The 19,540-nt window shown below is 43.8% G+C and overlaps 1 protein-coding gene across 1 annotated transcript in view; it reads right to left on the bottom strand.

Moving 5' to 3' along the window:
• LOC119269122 (BTB/POZ domain and ankyrin repeat-containing protein NPR2-like) overlaps positions 1 to 2,331 on the bottom strand; it is a 3,978-nt gene extending 1,647 nt beyond the window's left edge. The window contains exons 1-2 of the mRNA XM_037550883.1: positions 1,167 to 2,331; positions 101 to 851 (exon numbers count right to left, since the gene is read on the bottom strand). Coding sequence (XP_037406780.1) covers positions 101 to 851; positions 1,167 to 1,805 — 1,390 coding nt within the window. The 5' untranslated portion in view covers positions 1,806 to 2,331. The remainder of the gene's footprint in view (positions 1 to 100; positions 852 to 1,166) is intronic.
• Between the last annotated feature and the right edge of the window lie 17,209 nt (positions 2,332 to 19,540).

Genomic DNA, 19,540 nt, shown 5'->3' with positions numbered 1-19,540 from the left:
GGTAGAAAGGGGTACTTTTTCTCAACCTCCCCCATCATTTTAATATTGAGAAAAGATTTGTCTAGAAGTGTCACTATCATTGCATAAAAGGAGACTTCACCTCTGTTTTCCAGGTAGCTTAGTTTCATGTGAAGATCATCAGCCAATAAAGGTGAGGTGACAGAATCTTCCGCTGTCATAGGATTCCTCATCATCTCCCTCTCTAGGATGTCAATGCACATCCTATCTTTATTTGACTCTTGGCCCTGCTCCATCTTCGCATTGTAATCTTTTAGTCTTGTTAACCTTCGACAAATATTACTTGCAAGGCGGCCGTCATCTGTCAATTGCGACGCCACTGCTCCTTTGCTTAAGAGACACATAATAATAGCTGGTTCTCTCCTCATAGCAGCTAGGTGGAGTGCTGTGTACCCACGACTGTTCTTCAAATTCAAGTTGGCAAGTTCCAGGCCTAACAACTCTGTAAGAACTTTGGAATCGCAGTAAGCTGCAGCATAATGCAATGCGTTTGCGTCGTCAAGGGTGATTTCAGACTCATTAAGAAGCAACTTGACAAGTTCAACATCATCAGAATCCAGTGCCCTGTGGATTCTTCTTACTCTTTTCTCGTGTACAGGGTCCGAAATGATGGTGTCACCATCAATTGGCGGAGATTTCTGACGGATCTTTTTTATCTCGTCAGCAATTTCTGGAGGGAGTTCCTTATCCAAAGACATAATATCAAGATCCGATCTTGCAATCCTTTGAACACATTTTTCACGCACTTGAGTAAGCTCCGAGTGGAAAGCAACTTGCAAAATAGGTAGGACGTCTTCCGCCAGAGTCTTGTCAACAAAGTTCATAAGCCGTCGCTGCAGTAGATGATCATCTTAACCATGATTAGCAATTCACCAGAGAAAGAAAGGGTCGTGTGAAATTTAGAAATGAAACCATGATCTACTTTTTTTACTCATGTACCAAATTTACTGTTTTTCGTCTGTTTCGAATTGGCATGCCAAATATACTGCAAATGTCTGTGCACAGTCAAATAAACAAATTGGAGAAGGGTAGAACCATGAGTCGAACATTTCTAGCCTGAAGCTGCCAAGATTAGAGAAAAAATTCTACTTATAAAATATACAGTTGGGAGTTCTAAACAAGGCAATAAGAGCGTATGCATCCCTCACCTGGAACAGCGACATGAGCTCGGGGATCCTGAAGGTCCAAGCCGCGTACATGAGCTCGACGGCGAACCTGATAGCCGGCGGGCACGAGTCGTGCGGGCACACAAGATCAGCACATGACACCACGTCCAGCGGCGCCGGCCGGAGCCTGCCCGTGTAGAGGTACCCCATGAACGCTAGGAAGGCCTCGCGGCCCACACGGCCACCTGGGACGAGGTCCTCCATCTTGTACTGCGGCCTCCCGTTCACATCCCCTCCCGCTCCGCCTCCGGTGGCGGAGGCAGAGGCAGTGACGGCCCCATCACTGCGGCTCCCGCGGGCGCGGAAGAGGTCGTGGAAGAAGGAGCTGCGCACGGCGAGGATGCAACGGTGGACGGGGATGGGCGGACCGCCGTCCGCGACGTCGACGTCAGCGTCGCTGCAGTCGAGTTCAGAATCGAGGAGGAGGCGCTCGAGGTTGCTGCTGAGGCGATTCAGGCTCACGGCCTCGACGCTGCTGCTGCTCCCTCCCCCTCCCCCTCCACCGCCCCCGCCCCACCCGTCCGCCGCGGGCAGCGGTGCCAGAGCGCCGGAGCAGGGGCTAGAGCCGTTGGACAGGTAGGACGACGAGGAGGCGAACGTGATGGACGACGACGGCTCCATCACCGCCGCCAAGCACGAGGCGAAAGGGCCCTAGAGCCGGACCACCATGTGTGAAGGCAAAGGGGGGAGGCTGCCTTTTGGTCGCTCCCGGCCGAACTGCGCAATTCGGGCAGGCTTTGTTTGGCACCACACAGATCCGCGTCGGCACGGAAACTCCCCCACGTAACCCCGCCTAAACGCAGCGGGGAAGGGACGGCGAATTCGTCGAGCCCAGATCTCGGCAGCCGCCCGCCGCCGCTGCGTCAAGCCGGGAGCTTTCGGGGAATTTTTTTCCTCCTCGCGACCGGCTGATCCAAGTGGGGGGAGCAGGAGGAAATATTGGGAGCGACGACGACGACCTGGCGGGGCGGGGAAGGAGAGTGGGGTCGCGGGAGAGGAGTCCGGGGGCAGTTGCGTAGAAAGCAGGGGGAGGCTCGGGCGGGGAGGGGATTGAAGACGACGACGGGGAGGAATATGGAGGCGGAGGATGACTGAGACCGCTGGATTTCTCCCGTCCCTACCTTTCCCTTCTCTTCACTTTCTTCGATCAGGTTCTCTTCTCTGGCTTTTGGGGTCGGAGAAGAAGAAGGGAAGGTAAAATTGCACGAGCCACCCCACAGAATACCATATTGGCGTTTGTGCAGAGTACAAAAGCGCGGAGGTCATTATTACGAAATTATATAATACTCTTGCAATGACAAAACGTAGTACGCGTAAGCGCCACACGTCACTGCAATCGGGGGAAGACTTGTGATCCCACTTGCCAGGCCCTCTCTTCCATGCTCTCTCTCCCCCCCCTTTCCTTCTCTCCTTTTCCCATTAGGGCGCGGCTTTGGACACGACCGCGTTCTTCGTACTCTATTTGGGGCCCTTTTTGTAAGATTATGGTATCGTTTGTAATTTTATGTTTTGTTGGGGTTATGTGTGTAAGTTGTATTGGCGGAGCGACTTTGAACCCGATCGCGTTCTTGATTCTCTGTCGGGGGTCCTTTTTGTGAGATTTAGGGGCTAGTTTGTAGTTTTATGTTTTCTTGTGCTCTGCTTGTAAGTCACGCTACCCACCGCGTTGATTAAACGTGGTGCTAGGCCCTTCTCGATCCTTCCCGTATTAAATGCAGCAGTGGGTCCTACTCGATCCTTCCCGTGTTAAATGCGGGAATGAGTCCTACTCGATCCTTCCTGTGTTAAATGCGGGAATGGGTCCTACTCGATCCTTCTCGGCCCCTCCCGTGTAAAAAGCAGGAATGGGCCCTACTCGATCCTTCACGAACCCTGCATGGTCTCGCGTGTCCTTCTCTAAGTAATGATCCTCTAGCAAAAAAAAGAGTGTGTTGGGAACTTGACTAAATATTTTTGCATCATGGACATAATTTATATCACTACACAACTAATGTAGTCGTATCTCATGGTGTTTGGTCATGATGGTTGCCCGACGTCGGCTCATTGCGATAACTTGTTGGCCGGAGGTTCGCTGTGACGGTGACAACTTGGTGACTTGTGACGGTGGTGTCCTCCTCCATGGGACCTATGCGCGGGCGCTTCCCCTTCTCTGCATCCTGATTTCACGTTGATCTAGGGTGGGTGCACCTTCTATCACCATCATCAATCAGCTCCATTTGCATAAGAGTGTTGCTTTGTCAGTCGATGGCCACGTTGCCACACAAATCCTCTTGTGCGGTCATGGCTACCAGTGCTACAGCATAGATCTCATATGCCCCTCCCCTCTTGTCATCCTCATCCAAATCCGATACTTTCACCACCGGATCTAGTGATTCCTTCTTACCGTGGCATTGTGTAAGTGCATCGCCATCCCTAGTTGGTTTTGGAGTATTGACAACAAACTTGGTTGAGGGACTAATGTGTTTGTGAGAATTGCAGGATAACACAGGTATTAGTCCCTTATTGATTCGGTTTACCTACCAGAGATGACCCCTAAAAATGTGTGAAAACATTGAAGACAATGGTGGTTCATGAAGACATCCACGATGAAGATTATGACATGTGAAGACATTCACTTGAAGACTATGGAGTGCGAAGACATAGTTGTTTTGTAGTTTTCGTTTCTTCTTTATTGAGTCATAGGAACCACCGTACTGTTAAGTGGGGTTCAAGTGAACAAAGTTAGAGTGGCTGATGTGATGCTCAACCAAAATCCTATGTCTTCGAGCGAAGACAATGAGAGCAAAACTTATCCAGAGCTGGATGAGTCAGCTTTACTTGTAGCCCAAGTCAAGTTGTCGTGTGTGTTTGAAATCCGACCATTGGACACGTGTCGGTTCTTTAGTGACCCAGGGTCATTTCGGACATATCAGGTCGGGTAGCCTCCTGGCTACAAATAGCCCACCCCCTACACCAAGAATTGGTGGCTGCTCAGAGTTAGTGCACGGCTTTTGTCGTTGAGAGCAACCACCTCCGAAGCCTTTGAGAGAGAGATCCTTGCGAGGACAAAACCCTAAACACCCAGAGCCAAAGAGTGTTAGGCATCACTGAAGTATTTCTGTCCGTGTGACCTGAAGTCTTGTCACACTTGAGGACCATGAATCCTCCAGCCAGTTAGGCGTCGCGTTTTGAGCATCCAAGAGTCATTGCGGATCGCCGGTGAACGAAGTCTGTGAATGTTTGAAAGTCTACCTTGAAGACTTACCAGAGTGATTGGGCGAGGACTGGGTGTCCTTAGCTCAAGGGGAATAAGGTGAAGACGCGGTCTTCTGAGTTCAATCTCACCCCCCCTAACCAGACGTACAGTTGTCACAACAACTAGAACTGGTCTACCAAATCCTTGTCTTCACCAAGCAACTGGTTCTATCCCCCGCTTCCCTTTACTTTTCAGTTTGTCTTCGTGAAGTCATTGCTTGCCTGTCTGATCTGATTGACTTCACCGTGTGAAGACTATTACCTGTTTGGCTTCATACTGTCTTCCATTCTGATCCATACTACCTAGTTGCTGATAGTCTTCGTACTTTCACTATATTGCTTACTTGACTATGGCTTGTCAAGTGTAGTCTATCTTCCGCTGCATATCAATAGGTTCACTTCATTTGTTCGTCTACAAAGATCTTGTGTATTGAAGACTTTCATAAAAATCGCCTATTCACCCCCTGATAACCCACAAGTATAGGGGGTCGCAACAGTTTTCGAGGGTAGAGTATTCAACCCAAATTTATAGATTCGACACAAGGGGAGCCAAAGAATATTTGAAGGTATTAGTAGTTGAGTTATTAATTCAACCACACTTGGAGATTAATTATCTACATAAATATGATCAATAGCAAAGTAGTTTGATAGTTTTGATAGTAGTGACAGTAGCAGCGGTAACAATAACAGTGATAACAGTAATTTGTAGCAAGTGTAATAGTGATGATAGCAATAGTAACGCAACAAGATCAACAAGGATAAATTTGTAGGCATTGGATCGTTGACTTGTTGGATGATATTCATCATGAGAAGTTATAACCTAGGGCGATACGGCACTAGCTCCAGTTCATCGATATAATGTAGGCATGTATTCCGTAAATAGTCATACGTGCTTTATTAAAAGAACTTGCATGACATCTTTTGTCCTACCCTCCCGTAGTAGCGGGGTCCATATTGGAAACTAAGGAATATTAAGGCCTCCTTTTAATAGAGAACTGGAACAAAGCATTAACACATAGTGAATACATGAACTCCTCAAACTACGCTCATCACCGGGAGTGGGCCCGGTTGTGGTCACTCCGAGGTTGGCAGATCATAACCGTAGTAGGTGACTATAACTTGCAAGATCAGATCTAAAACATGGATATAATGATGAATTCATAAACGGTTCAGATGTGAAATCATGCCACCCGGACCCAAAGTGACAATCATTAAGCATGGCAAAGTCATAGCAACATCAATCTAAGAACATAGTGGATACTAGGGATCAGGCTCTAACAAAACTAACTCGATTACATGATGGATCTCATCCAGCTCCTCACCGACCAGTGAGCCTACGAAGGAATTACTCACTCCCGGTGGGGAGCATCATGGAATTGGCGATGGAGATAGGTTGGTGATGACGAAGATCGAAGATCCCCCTCTCCGGAGCCCCAAACGGACTCCAGATCTGCCCTCCCAAGGAAGAGCAGGGCTTGGCGGCGGCTCCGTCTCATGGATCATGATAATTCTTTCTCCCTGATTTTTTTCTGGAAATATGTGAATTTATAGTATCAGGGGGGTCATCAGCGGGGCCACCAGGTGGGTACAACCCACCTGAGCGCGCTGGGAGAGGGGGCGCGCCCTGGTGGGTTGTGCCTCAAGATGGCAACGGGGCCCCGAAACCCGCGTCCCCGCGGGTTTTTACCCTATTAGGGGACGGGGATGGGCGTCTTTTCATCCCCCAGGGCTGTTGTTGGGCACATTATACAACCCAACACATTTCGTGGGTTTGCACCCGTTTTGGTAGTCTCCGAACCCGAAACCCGGCAAACCCGGTAAAATACATTTTTTACCAACTAGTGCTCCTGCGCGGCCCAACCCAAAACTACCGAGCCCCCCACCCCCTAGTGTCGAAGGCCAAACAGCCAGTATCGCTCGCTCCTTTCCCCCTTGCTCGAGCCCTCATCTCTCTCTCCCACATAATACCTAACCATAAACCTAGGACCCCAGGCGCCGCCTGGCTCGATCCCGTCTCGCAAGATCCGCCGACCACGATCTGCGCCGGCGAGCCTCCTCCCTCCACGTCTTCTCCCCTGCCGCCGGTCTGATCTGGAGAAAGGGCGTCGCCACCGGTGACGAACTCAATGGTGGCCTCTTCACGTCCCAAGTCGGGTTGTTTTTTGTTGAAATTTGCTCTAGTTATGCTGCTGAAATGTGCTTATTTTGCTGTTGAAATGTTATTCTTTGTCACCACTATGTTTGTTTAAATATTTTGATTTTCTCGTGGGTTCCCCGCGGGTTCCCCGAAACCCGATGGGTTTAGGGGACGGGCGGAAAACTAGCCCCGCGCATGGTGATGGGGACGGGGACGAGTTTGCGATTTTCTCGTGGGGATGGGTTTGGGAAGGCAAAACCCGATGGGTTTCGTCCCCGTTGCCATCTGGAGTTGTGCCCACCCAGGGGCCCCTCTCCGGTGGGTCTTGACTCCAGAAATTCTTATTATTGGTATAAAAAATCCTCAAAAAGTTTGGTTCCATTTCGAGAACTTTTATTTCTGCACAAAAACAACACCATGGTAGTTCTACTGAAAACAGCGTCAATCCGGGGTTACTTTCATTCAAATCATGCAAATTAGAGTCCAAAACAAGAGGGAAAGCGAGAGAAAAAGTAGATATGTTGGAGACGTATCAACTCCCCCAAGTTTAAACCTTTGCTTGTTCTCAAGCAATTCAGTTGATAAACTGAAAGTGAGAAAGAAAAATTTTTACGAACTCTTTTGCTCTTGTTTGCATAAATAAGCTTAAACAGCACCCACGTTTTCAGCCAACATTATAACTAACCATGTCAACAATAACTCTCAAAGATTATAATGATTCATATCAATGACATAATCAACTAGCGAGCAATAATAAGATATCTCAAACAGCAACACGTTGTCAAAACAATCATGATATAATATGACAATAATGGTATCTCGCTAGCCCTTTCTGAGACCGCAAAACATAAATGCAGAGCACCTCCAAAGTTCAAGCAACGACTAAACATTATAATTCATGATAGAAAACATCCAGTCAGGATGCACCCAACATTAGCTATACACAATGCATAAATCATGACCGATGTGCTCTACTCAGTTTCTGGCGCTTGTTTCTAGAAGGTGATGACACAACATAAAAGTAAATAGAAAGTCCCTTCGCAGAGGGAAGCGGTGGTTTGCAGAGGTGCTAGAGCTCAGTTTTAAAATAGAGATAAATGATATTTTGAGACATGCACCCTTCTCATTCACTTCACGACCATCAGTTATCAGCATCTTCCATGCTAAGCATGCTAGTGGCGGTTCCCAAGCGGAAAGTAAAGGTTTTGACTCCATTGGGAGTTTTTGTTTGATTATTTAAGAGATGAACTCTTTTTGTATTTTGCAGTTTGGGACCGGGCATCCCTATTACCGTCCATTTCCTCATGCGATGGCGAGTGAATAAACACTCGACCTGAGGATAACATGCTTAACACGGAAGATATCGACCACCTCCTGTTGTTCCATGAATGATCCAGGCACACAAAATGGATAAAAAATTTATAAGTTTTTAGAGGTGACACATGCAAATTTACTTAGGACGGCAGGGTAATACTGTATATAGGTAGGTATGGGTGGGCTCATCTGGAATAACTTTGGGTTTAAGGTTTTTGATGTACAATCAGAATCCCCACTTAGTACAGGCAAAGGCTAGCAATTTTAAGATAGGGAAGCGGCCAGCTAGAGAGCAACAACGATCATAACTAGGCATTATGCACAAGTAACATTGGACACTAGCATGAGTAGGATATGAACACCATGAACATAAACATTATAGAGGCTATGTTGGTTTTGATTCAACTACATGCATGAACATGTACCAAGTCAAGCCACTTGGACATTCAGAGGAGGATACCATGTCATCATACTACATCACAATCATTTTAACACTATGTTGATATCCAAGATAGATCATTATCCACTCCCAGCTACTTACGCATGGCATGAGAAACTATAATCTCTAATTGTCATTAAAAACATGTTTAATCATAATGGGCTGAAGCATGGGCACTAGGTTAAACATATTTACACAGACAAGATAAGTCGAGTTCATACCAGTTTCTCTTTACCACGGCCAGCTCATCGAATATCGTCATTATTGCCTTTCACTTGCACGACCGAATGATATGAAAATAATAATAGTGCAAGAGTGCCATGGACTAAGCTGGAATCTGCAAAACATTTTATTCAACAGAAGAAGACAAGGTAAAATGATTTCTTATTAGTTCAACAGTTATTCATATGAGAGCCACTCAACATTTTCATCGTGGTCTTCTCCTCGGTACAACTCAAATAAAAGAAAAGAATTTTAGAGAAACACACTGAAATATTTTTGGAGTTTTTGTTTTTTTCTTCAACAAGCAAATAATAAGCAAAAACGAGAAAAACTATTTATACGGGAAAGCTCCCAACAAGAAAAAGAAGAACAAGAAAATCTTTTTGGATTTTCCTTTTATTACTACTACTAAGCATGCATAGAAAGTAAATTACTATAACTATTTTTTTTGTTTTTTCTAAAGTTTTTCAAACACAAAAGAAGAAAGCAAGAAAAAAATCTAAGCATGGATGATACAATGAAAAAGTGTGAACACCGACAAATGGAATGATATGTGAACATGAATATAAAGTCGGTGAGAACACGTACTTCCCCAAGCTTAGGCTTTTGGCCTAACTTGGTAGTGAATCAGTAGCCTGGAGGGTAGTAGTCAACATGGTAGCTAATCGATGCCCTCGGTGCGGAGGCCTCAGCACGCCGTGCCGCCAACACTGTTGCATTGTGAGCTCGGGCCTCGCTCTCAAGAACAAAAGATCTTTCCTTGATGTGATAATCAAAGAGAGCAGGCGCAGGCAAATAGGTGTCCACAACATGTGATAGGCGCAGGCAAATAGGTGTCCACAACAAATTATAAGTGAAGTTATTAGCCCTTCCTGAGAGAATCTTATGCTCTTTTAAAGCATCAAAATCTAAATACCGAGTGGGAAGGATAGCATCAGAGGGCAAAGGTGAAACACCCAGTCCTTGTGCTAAATGTGTGGCATAAATTCCACCATAGAACCAACCACTTTTGGCATTATGCTGAAGTCTACGTGCAACAATCGCTCCAAGGTTATAATTCCTTTCACTAGTGAGAGTGGTGTGAATGAGGCTCAAGTCTGGCGAACAAAGTATGTTATAGTCTTGCTTACCTACTATGCATTTCCCGTTAAATAATGCAAGGTACTGAATTGCGGGAAAGTGAATGCTCTTTATTCTTCCTTGCCTTACTCCCCTATTTTCACTGTAGCAAAGGCTAGTCAAGAAGGTCTCATACTCAGCCTTTGCTGGCTCATCAAGCGAACCCCATAATGGAAGTTTGCAATGGTAAGCAAAAATTTCTAGTGGAATAGTAAATGGCTCATCATAAAGCATAAACGACACCCTAGACTCACGTGGAAAATATTTGAATCCTTTGACAAATGATTTAGTGAGAAGATGGTGTTGTGCACACTTATCTAATAGGTAAGGACCAAGACCGGCATTATGCACATATTGCTCAAATTACTCTTCGATGCCCACCTTCATCATATACTCATCGCAAGGCCATAAGCATGTTTTGGTGGCTGCATCTCACGTGGAACTTTCGCTTGGTTCAACATAAGACCGGTGGGCAGCACTATCACTAGAGGATGCCCCCGAGGATCGTCTCCTTGAAGAACTCCTTCCAAATAGGTTCATCATGTCCACGTACAATTTTCTGAAAATAAAATTTTTGGAGTGACAAAAATTTGTCAACAAAACTTTGTAAGATTGATAGCAACTACTGATAGGGATACATAGAGGCCATAACAAGCATTCAAACAACTTAGAACACTAAGAATCAACATGCAAGCACATCTACAGCAGCACCAAGAGTAGCTAATTATTCAAAGTATAATTCACTAAAACAAAAACTAATTGGACAAATGGTGGAGTCACATACCAAGCAACAATCTCCTGAAACAGTTTCGGAAATGGAGCTTCAAGCAAAGAGATCAAAATTGGCAGCAAAATGAGCAAGAACTCGGGAGAGAGAGGGAGAGTGATTTTTTTTTCTGGAGGTAGGTGACAATGTGGGACGAAGACATAAGTGAGGGGGCCACGTGGGGACCACAACCCCCAGGGCGCGCCGGGGGTGCTAGCGCGCCCAGGTGGGTTGTGCCCACCTGGTGCACCCCCTCTGGTTATTTTTGCACCAAAAATTCTTAAATATTCAGGAAAAAATCATATAAAATTTTCAGGGCATTCTGAGAACTTTTATTTTTGGTTCATTTTTTATTGCACGGGAAATTCAGAAAATAGACAAAACATGGCATTTTATTTTATTTAACTAATAAAAACATAAAACAAAAGGTAGGGACAGAAAATAGTGCTTACTAAATTCATCAACTTCATACCGTTCAAAAATGATTCATTAATAAGGTTGATCAAGTCTTATTAACAACCACTTTCGATTAGCATGAAACCGAAGAACTTTCATAAATCACTAAGTTACCTCAATGGGGATATGCATTTGCCAAACAATAAGAATTTCATTTTTTTTCTTGACAACAGGTAGAGGTATTTGAAAACTTCCAATAGTGATTGTCAGAGATTTTTCAATAGTATTAATACCATTCACTTAGAATTGTTTCTTCGGAAAGTGCACCGTATGCTCATTACCATTGATATGAAAAGTGACCTTGCTTTTATTGTAATCAATAAAAGCCCCTGCAATATTCAAGAAGGGTCTACCAAGGATAATCAACATGTTGTCGTCCTCGGGCATCTCAAGTATAACAAAGTCAGTCAAAATAGTAACATTAGCAACAACAACGGGCACATCCTCACAGATACCATTGGTATGGTAGTTGATTTTTCAGGCATTTGCAAATATATTTTAGTAGGTGTGAGTTTATTCAAATCAAGTCTTTTATATAAAGATAAAGGCATAGCACTAACACCAACTCCTAAATCACACAAAGCAGTTTTCACATAATTCTTTTTGATAGTGCAAGGTATAGTTGGTATTCCCGGATCTCCAAGTTTTTTAGGTACTCCATCTTTAAAAGTATAATTAGCAAGCATAGTGGATATTTCAGCTTCCGGTATTTTTCTCTTATTTGTGATGATGTGTTTCATATACTTTGCATAAGGAGGCATTTTCAAGATATCAGTCAAGCGAGTACGCAAAAAGACTGGCCTCAACATTTCAGCAAAGCATTCAAATTCTTCATCATCATTCTTTTTAGTTGACTTGGGTGGAAAAGACATAGGTTTTTGAACCAATGGTTCTCTTTCTTTATCGTGTTTTCTAGAAATTAGGTCTTTTTTGTCATATCTTTTATTTTTAGCTTGTGGGTTATGAAGATCAACAGGTGGTTCTATCTCAACATCATTATCTGGTTCTTTATTATTTGTTGGTTGAGAGTCTTCATGAACCTCATCATTATCTTTTTCATTATCATTAGGTGAGTGTTCATTACCAGATTGGGTTTCAGCATCAGAGATAGAAGTTTCATTTTCATTGTCAGGAGGTTCTTCTATTTCAGGTTCACTAGAAGTGTGCAAAGTCCTATCATTTTTATTTTTATTTTTCTTTCTAGAAGGACTAGGTGCACTAGTGTTATTTCTTTGTGAATCTTGTTCAATTCTTTTAGGGTGTCTCTCAGGATAAAGTGGTTCCTGGGTCATTATACCTCCTCTAGTTGCAACTCCAACAGCAAAGTCATGCATATTATGATTCATTTCATCAAGCAATTCTCTTTGAGATTTAGCAACTTGTTCTAGTTGAGTTTGAACCATAGAAGCATGTTTTCCAACACCTCTAACATCATTTGATATTCTAAATAACAAGTCACTCAAGTGAGCAATCATATCAGAATTACATTTCAATTGTTTCATAACATTTGCATTGAAGTGATCTTGTTTTCTAATATAGTTTTCAAACACATAAAGGCATTGACTAGAATGCATATTGTGAGGATTATCATTTTCATTAAACTTCATACGAGAATTTACCTCTACCACCTTATGCATGTGTGGTGTATTGAGTCCATGTATTTCTTCATTAGGAGGTAAAATTTTAACATCCTCGGATTTAATACCTTTTTCCTTCATAGATTTTCTTTGCCTCTTCCATATCTTCGGGACTGAGATATAATATACCCCTCTTATTCGGAGTAGGTTTAGGTGGTGGTTCAGGAATAGTCCAATCATCATAATTTTTCAATATGTTATTCAATAATTCTTCAACTTGAGCAATAGTTCGTTCCCTGAAAACACAACCAGCACAACTATCTAGGAAGTCCCTAGAAGCATCGGTTAGTCAATTATAGAAGATATCAAGTATTTCATTTTTCTTAAGAGGATGATCAGGCAAAGCATTGAGCAACCGGCAAAGCCTCCCCCAAGCTTGTGGGAGACTCTCTTCTTTAGTTTGCACAAAGTTAAATATTTCCTGTAAGGCAGATTGTTTCATATGAGGAGGAAAATATTTTTCAGAGAAGTAATAAACCATATCATGGGGACTACGCACACAACCAGGAGCAAGAGTATTGTACCAAGCTTTAGCATCACCCTTTAATGAGAAATGAAATAATTTGAGGATAAAGTAATAACGAGTTTTCTCATCATGTGTAAAAAGGGTGGCTATGTCATTCAACTTAGTAAGATGTGCCACAACAGTTTCAGTTTCATAACCATGGAAAGGATCAGATTCAACCAGAGTAATTAACTCTAGGTCGACAGAGAATTCATAATACTTATCAACAATACAGATAGGTGAAGTAGAAAACTTAGGATCACAATTCATTCTAGCATTCAAAGATTTTTCTTTATACTTGCATAGTAATTTCTCTGGATCATCTCTATCATTGCAAGCAAGAAGATCTCTAGTTGCTTCTTCACTTATAACATAACCTTCCGGTACCTTAGGCAATTCATATCTAGGAAGGCTAGTTCTAGCAGGTGTTTCAGGAGTTTTAGTTTCAAGCTCATCATCAGATTCAACAACATCATGTTATATAACTCTAGCAATTTGTTTATCAAGAAATTCACCAAGTGGCACATCATCACTATCAAGCAAGGTACTAGCATCATCATAAGCATCATTCATGGTAGAAGTAGCATCATCAATAACTTGCGACATATCAGAATTAATAGCATGTGGTGGTGTTGCAAGTTTACTCATAACAGAAGGTGAATCTAAAGCAGAACTGGATGGCAGCTCCTTACCTCCCCTCGTCCTTGAAGGAAATATCTTAGTCTTTGGATCCTTCATATTCTTCATAGTGATAATATGACAATAATCCCAAGTGACTCAACAAATATAGCTATGCTCCCCGACAACGACACCAGTAAAAGGTCTTGATAACCCACAAGTATAGGGGATCGCAACAGTTTTCGAGGTAGAGTATTCAACCCAAATTTATAGATTCGACACAAGGGGAGCCAGAGAATATTTCAAGGTATTAGCAGCTGAGTTGTCAATTCAACCACACTTGGAGATTAATTATCTGCAGCAATATGATCAGTAGCAAAGTAGTTTGATAGTTTTGATAGTAGTGGCAGTAGCAACGGTAACAGTAGCAGTGACAGCAGTAATTTGTAGCAAGTGTAACAGTGATGATAGCAATAGTAACGCAGCAAGATCAATAAGGATAAATTCGTAGGCATTGGATCGGTGACTTGTTGGATGATATTCATCATGAGACAGTTATAACCTAGGGCGATACGGCACTAGCTCCAGTTCATCGATATAATGTAGGCATGTATTCCATAAATAGTCATGCGTGCTTTATTAAAAGAACTTGCATGACATCTTTTGTCCTACCCTCCCGTGGCAGCGGGGTCCATATTGGAAACTAAGGGATATTAAGGCCTCCTTTTAATAGAGAACTGGAACAAAGCATTAACACATAGTGAATACATGAACTCCTCAAATTACGGTCATCACCGGGAGTGGGCCCGGTTGTTGTCACTCCAGGGTTGCCGGATCATAGCCGTAGTAGGTGACTATAACTTGCAAGATCGGATCTAAAACATGGATATAATGATGAATTCATAAACAGTTCAGATCTGAAATCATGCCACCCAGGCCCAAAGTGACAAGCATTAAGCATGGCAAAGTCATAGCAACATAAATCTAAGAACATAGTGGATACTAGGGATCAGTCCCTAACAAAACCCACTCGATTACATGATAAATCTCATCCAACTCCTCACCGACCAGTGAGCCTATGAAGGAATTACTCACTCCCGATGGGGAGCATCATGGAATTAGCGATTGAGATAGGTTGGTGATGGCGAAGATTGAAGATCCCCCTCTCCGGAGCCCCAAACGTCCAGATCTGCCCTCCCGAGGAAGAACAGGGCTTGGCGGCGGCTCCGTCTCGTGGATCACGATAATTCTTTCTCCCTGATTTTTTTTCTGGAAATATGTGAATTTATAGTATCAGGGGGGTCATCAGTGGGGCCACCAAGTGGGTACAAACCACCTGGGCGCGCCAGGAGAGGGGGCGCGCCCTGGTGGGTTGTGCCCACCAAGGGGCCCCTCTCCGGTGGGTCTTGGCTCCAGAAAGTCTTATTATTGGTACAAAAAATCCTCAAAAAGTTTCGTTCCATTCCGAGAACTTCTATTTCTGCACAAAAACAACACCATGGTAGTTTTTCTAAAAACAACGTCAGTCCAGGGTTAGTTTCATTCAAATCATGCAAATTAGAGTCCAAGACAAGAGGAAAAGCATGAGAAAAAGTAGATACATTGGAGACGTATCACCCACCCTCTAGTCAATAACTAGCACTTTCAATTAGTATTAGAGCAAGGTGGTCCCTTGTTCTATGTGATTCGGTTTAACCACCTGGAGTTTTAGCTATGTCGACTGCAGGGATAATCAAAGTCTCCGCTATGTGCCTAGTCTTCGATGGCACTGATTACCCGTACTGGAAGAATAAGATGCGCATGCATCTTGAAGCCATTGATGTCAACCTCTGGAATGTCGTCAAGACAGGCATTCCCAAGGTCGGTGAAGGTGTCACCGCTGCTGATGTCAAGAGGTTCATTCAACTGGACTCGACCGCCAATAACATCATCCGTGGTCATCTGACCAAAGGAGAGTATGGACGTGTGAGTGCACTAGAAACTACGAAGCTGGTCTGGGACTGGCTTTCCAAGGTCAACGAAGGCGTCTCAACTCAGAGAGACTCAAGGATTGATGTTCTTCGCAACCTCTTCAACTGCTTCAAGAGAAACGACAATGAGAATGTCCAGCTCACATTTGATCGCCTCACTGATATCACAAATGAGCCTCGCGCTCTTGGTGCCACTGAGATCACCAAGCACGAAATCGTGAAGAAGCTTCTGAGTTCACTTGACAGCTCATTTGACACCCTAGCCTTGATGATACAAGAGCGCCTTGACTTCAAAGATCTCGATCCATCTGACATACTTGAGAGACTCAACACACACGAGTTCCAGCTATCTGACAAGAGAGACATCTATGGCCCCAACTATGGCCGAACCCGTGCTTTGAAGGCATGGGTTGTTTCCTCATCTGAAGAAGAATCTGACTGCAGTTGTGAGGATCCTGAAGACATTGGAAAGGAGCTTTCTATGTTCGTGAAGAAGTTCCAGAAGTTCTCCAAAAAGAATCGCTTCCAAAAGTCTTCAACATCCAACTCAAGAAATGATGAGGCTTCCACTCGTGACCACAAGAAGAGAACATGCCACAAATGCAAGAAGCCAGGCCACTACATCTCTGAGTGCCCTCAATGGGACAAGGAATATAAGAAGAAGAAGAAGAAGAAGAAGAGCAAGGAATATGATTCTGACAACAACAACAACAAGAAGAAATCCTCAAAGTCTTCTTCCAAGTTTTCATCAAAGTCTTCATCTCACAAGAAGAGCTCATCTAGAAAGCCTCGTGCATTCGTTGGCAAGGAAATGGATTCAGAGGAGGAGTCTGCTTTTGAGGAGGCAGAGGTGGAGTTTGAGGAGGAGTCTGATTCAAGCGTGGCAAGCCTAGCTCTAGCTTCGTCGTTCGTCGCCAAGTCCATCTTCAACACCGAAGACAATGGTCACGTCGCCGACGTTGAAGCCGATGATGAGGACGACTCTGCTCTGACCTACTGCTTTGTGGCACAAGGTCCCAAGGTAAACTCACGCGATGCTTACTTTCAAACCTCCAGTGAAGATGACTCTGAATGTGAATCCAAACCTAGCTACAAGACTCTTGCTAAAATTGCAATTGAACAGCAAACTGCTATGGAACATATTCAAAAGTTTCTAGACAAAAGCGATGACCTGTTGGACGCGGAAATGAATCGAACTCAGTCCTTAATTGAAGACATTAAAAATCTTCATGTTAAGTATGAAGAACTTGAAATTTGTCATGAAACACTCTCAACTACTTATGAGAAGCTTTACTATGATTATCTTCAAAGTAAGCAAGATCTAGAGAATCTAAGAGCGTCTCATGAAGATCTTCAAAAAGAGAACAATTCACTTCGCGCTCAACAAATCAGTTCCGCTCAGGAAGACTTTGTGCCACCCTATTTAAAATGTCTTGAGCGTGATAATGTTGTCCCTATTGCTGAATGTTCTAATGCTGCTAATGTTGCAATATCTTCAACTGTTGATGTGGTGACTAACCCCTCTTCCAAGGATACCACTACTATTGCTGATGAGAATGCTAGGTTGAAGACACTGCTTGAAACAGGCATGTACAAAAGCCTCAAAGGGCATTAGACACTATGTGATGTCCTCAAGAAACAAATTCTGAACCGAAACCCTAGGAAGGAGGGTTTTGGGTTCGAGAGGAAAATGAATATTGATGGTTCATACTGGAAACCTGAGCAGTACCCCAAAACCACATGGGTTGCTGCAAAGGGCCCTTCAGTGGACCCATCTACCTTATCCGGCTTCACTTGTGCTAACCCCATTATTAATGATGAATCCTTTGACGCCAATTATAAGCTGTTTAAGAATCAGAATGGTGAAGTGTTTGCCAGGTATTGGTACTAACTGAAGGAATGGACCACCCTTGAAGAAGATCTGGGTGCCCAAAAGTTGTCTTGAGAAGCTTCTTGTGAATATCATCAGGACACCACCTGGGAAGAAGACAAACCCTAGACCAAAGGCTTCATATGGTCCAAAGGCTTCATACAGACAGAGGACCTCACAGGGTCACCCTAAAGCCAATGTTTTGCAGGGAGGCCATACTCAGACTTATGAATATGAGCGTGTTTCTTCAAACCGCTATGCTCTTAAAACCAAGAACTTTTCTGCCTATTCTTATGAGTATTATTCACCTCCTGCAAGGCTATTTGCTAGGGCTCCAAGGCCAAAGTTCTCAGATGCTGCACTTAGACTCATTGCTTCTAAGCCACCCCTGAAGATGTGGGTGGTTAAGAAGAATTAACTTTCTTTTACAGGAAAAGGTCTCCAGCCGGAAATCAAAAGCTTCAGGCGCTAATGCTGGGGGCCTGAAACATCTTGTGGGACGCAAGATAAAGTGCCAAAATGGTCTTACTATGTATTTCGTCCCAGGATTTCTTGACACTCATCCTATCTACCCTAACAAGGATCTGAACTTTGATAGTATGCTTGTTCGTCAAATGTTTATGCTTCACACTTCTCTTTGTGAAGCCTATCCCCCAAACTGCACTGTAGGGTACGGCTCCGAAGGCTACTGAGTGGATTGTGGACAGTGGATGCACTAACCACATGACTGGTGATCGAAGTCTTCTTATGGATTCAACCCTACATTCGTCTGTCAAAAGTCACATCACATTTGCTGACACTGGTAAAAGCAAGGTATTGGGCCTAGGTAGAGTTGCAATCTCAAAGGTCAGCACATGGATAAAGTGATGCTTGTTGAATCCCTTGGTTTCAACTTAATGCCTGTCTCAATGCTTTGTGATCTGAACATGATTGTGATACTTGGAAAATATTGTTGCCTTGTGCTTATGGAATCTGACAAATCTCTAGTCTTCGAAGGGTATCGAAGAGACGATCTGTATATGGTAGATTTCTCCATAGGACCACAGCTTGCCGTATGTCTTCTAGCAAAAGCTTCAGAGTGTTGGCTCTGGCATCGGCGGCTAGGGCATGCGGGCATGAGGAACTTGCACACTCTCGCGAAGAAGAAGGATGTCATTGGCATCGAGGGCATCAAGTTCAACAAGGATCATCTGTGCGGTGCCTGTGAAGCCGGAAAGATGACTAGGGCCAAGCATCCCTCAAAGACAATCATGACGACAACACGTCCCTTCGAGCTGCTTCGCATGGACTTATTTGGCTCTACTCACTACTCTACCCTTACTACCACCGCATGCCTCTAGGGCTTCGTCATTGTTGATGATTACTCAAGATATACATGAGTGCACATAATTCTCTACAAGACTGAAGTGCAGGATGTCTTCAGACGATTTGCCAATCGTGCCATGACCAACTATGGCATCAAGATCAAGCACATCAGAAGTGACAATGGAACAGAATTCAAGAACACCGGCCTTGACACTTATCTTGATACATTGGGCATCACACATGAGTTCTCTACTCCATACACACCTCAGCAGAATGGCATCATGGAGTGCAAGAACAGAACCCTCATTGAGATGGCATGTGCGATGCTTGATGAGTACAAGACACCAAGAAAATTCTGGCCTGAAGCCATTGATACTGCTTGCCAAATCATCAACCGTGTTTATCTTCACAAGTTCCTAAAGAAGACATCATATGAGCTCCTGACTGGTAATTAAGAAGCCAAATGTCAGCTATTTCAGAGTCTTTGGTGCTAGGTGCTGGATCAAGGATCGACATCACACTTCAAAATTTGCACCAAAAGCACATGAAGGTTTCTTGCTTGGTTACGGAAAGGATTCGCACTCCTACGGAGTCTTCAACCTCTTTTACTACAAATTGGTTGAAACTATGGATGTGCGGTTCGATGAGACTAACGGCTCGTAAAGAGAGCACCTGCCAAATGTGCTAGATGAAGCTACACCTAGTGAATCTATCTAGCTAATGGGTACTGGAGCAATCATACCGACAGAGGAACATGCTGAAGA

The sequence above is a fragment of the Triticum dicoccoides genome, chromosome 3A, assembly GCF_002162155.2.
Source record: "Triticum dicoccoides isolate Atlit2015 ecotype Zavitan chromosome 3A, WEW_v2.0, whole genome shotgun sequence".
NCBI classification, from domain to species: domain Eukaryota; kingdom Viridiplantae; phylum Streptophyta; class Magnoliopsida; order Poales; family Poaceae; genus Triticum; species Triticum dicoccoides.
This window is presented reverse-complemented; position numbering and strand designations above follow the sequence as displayed.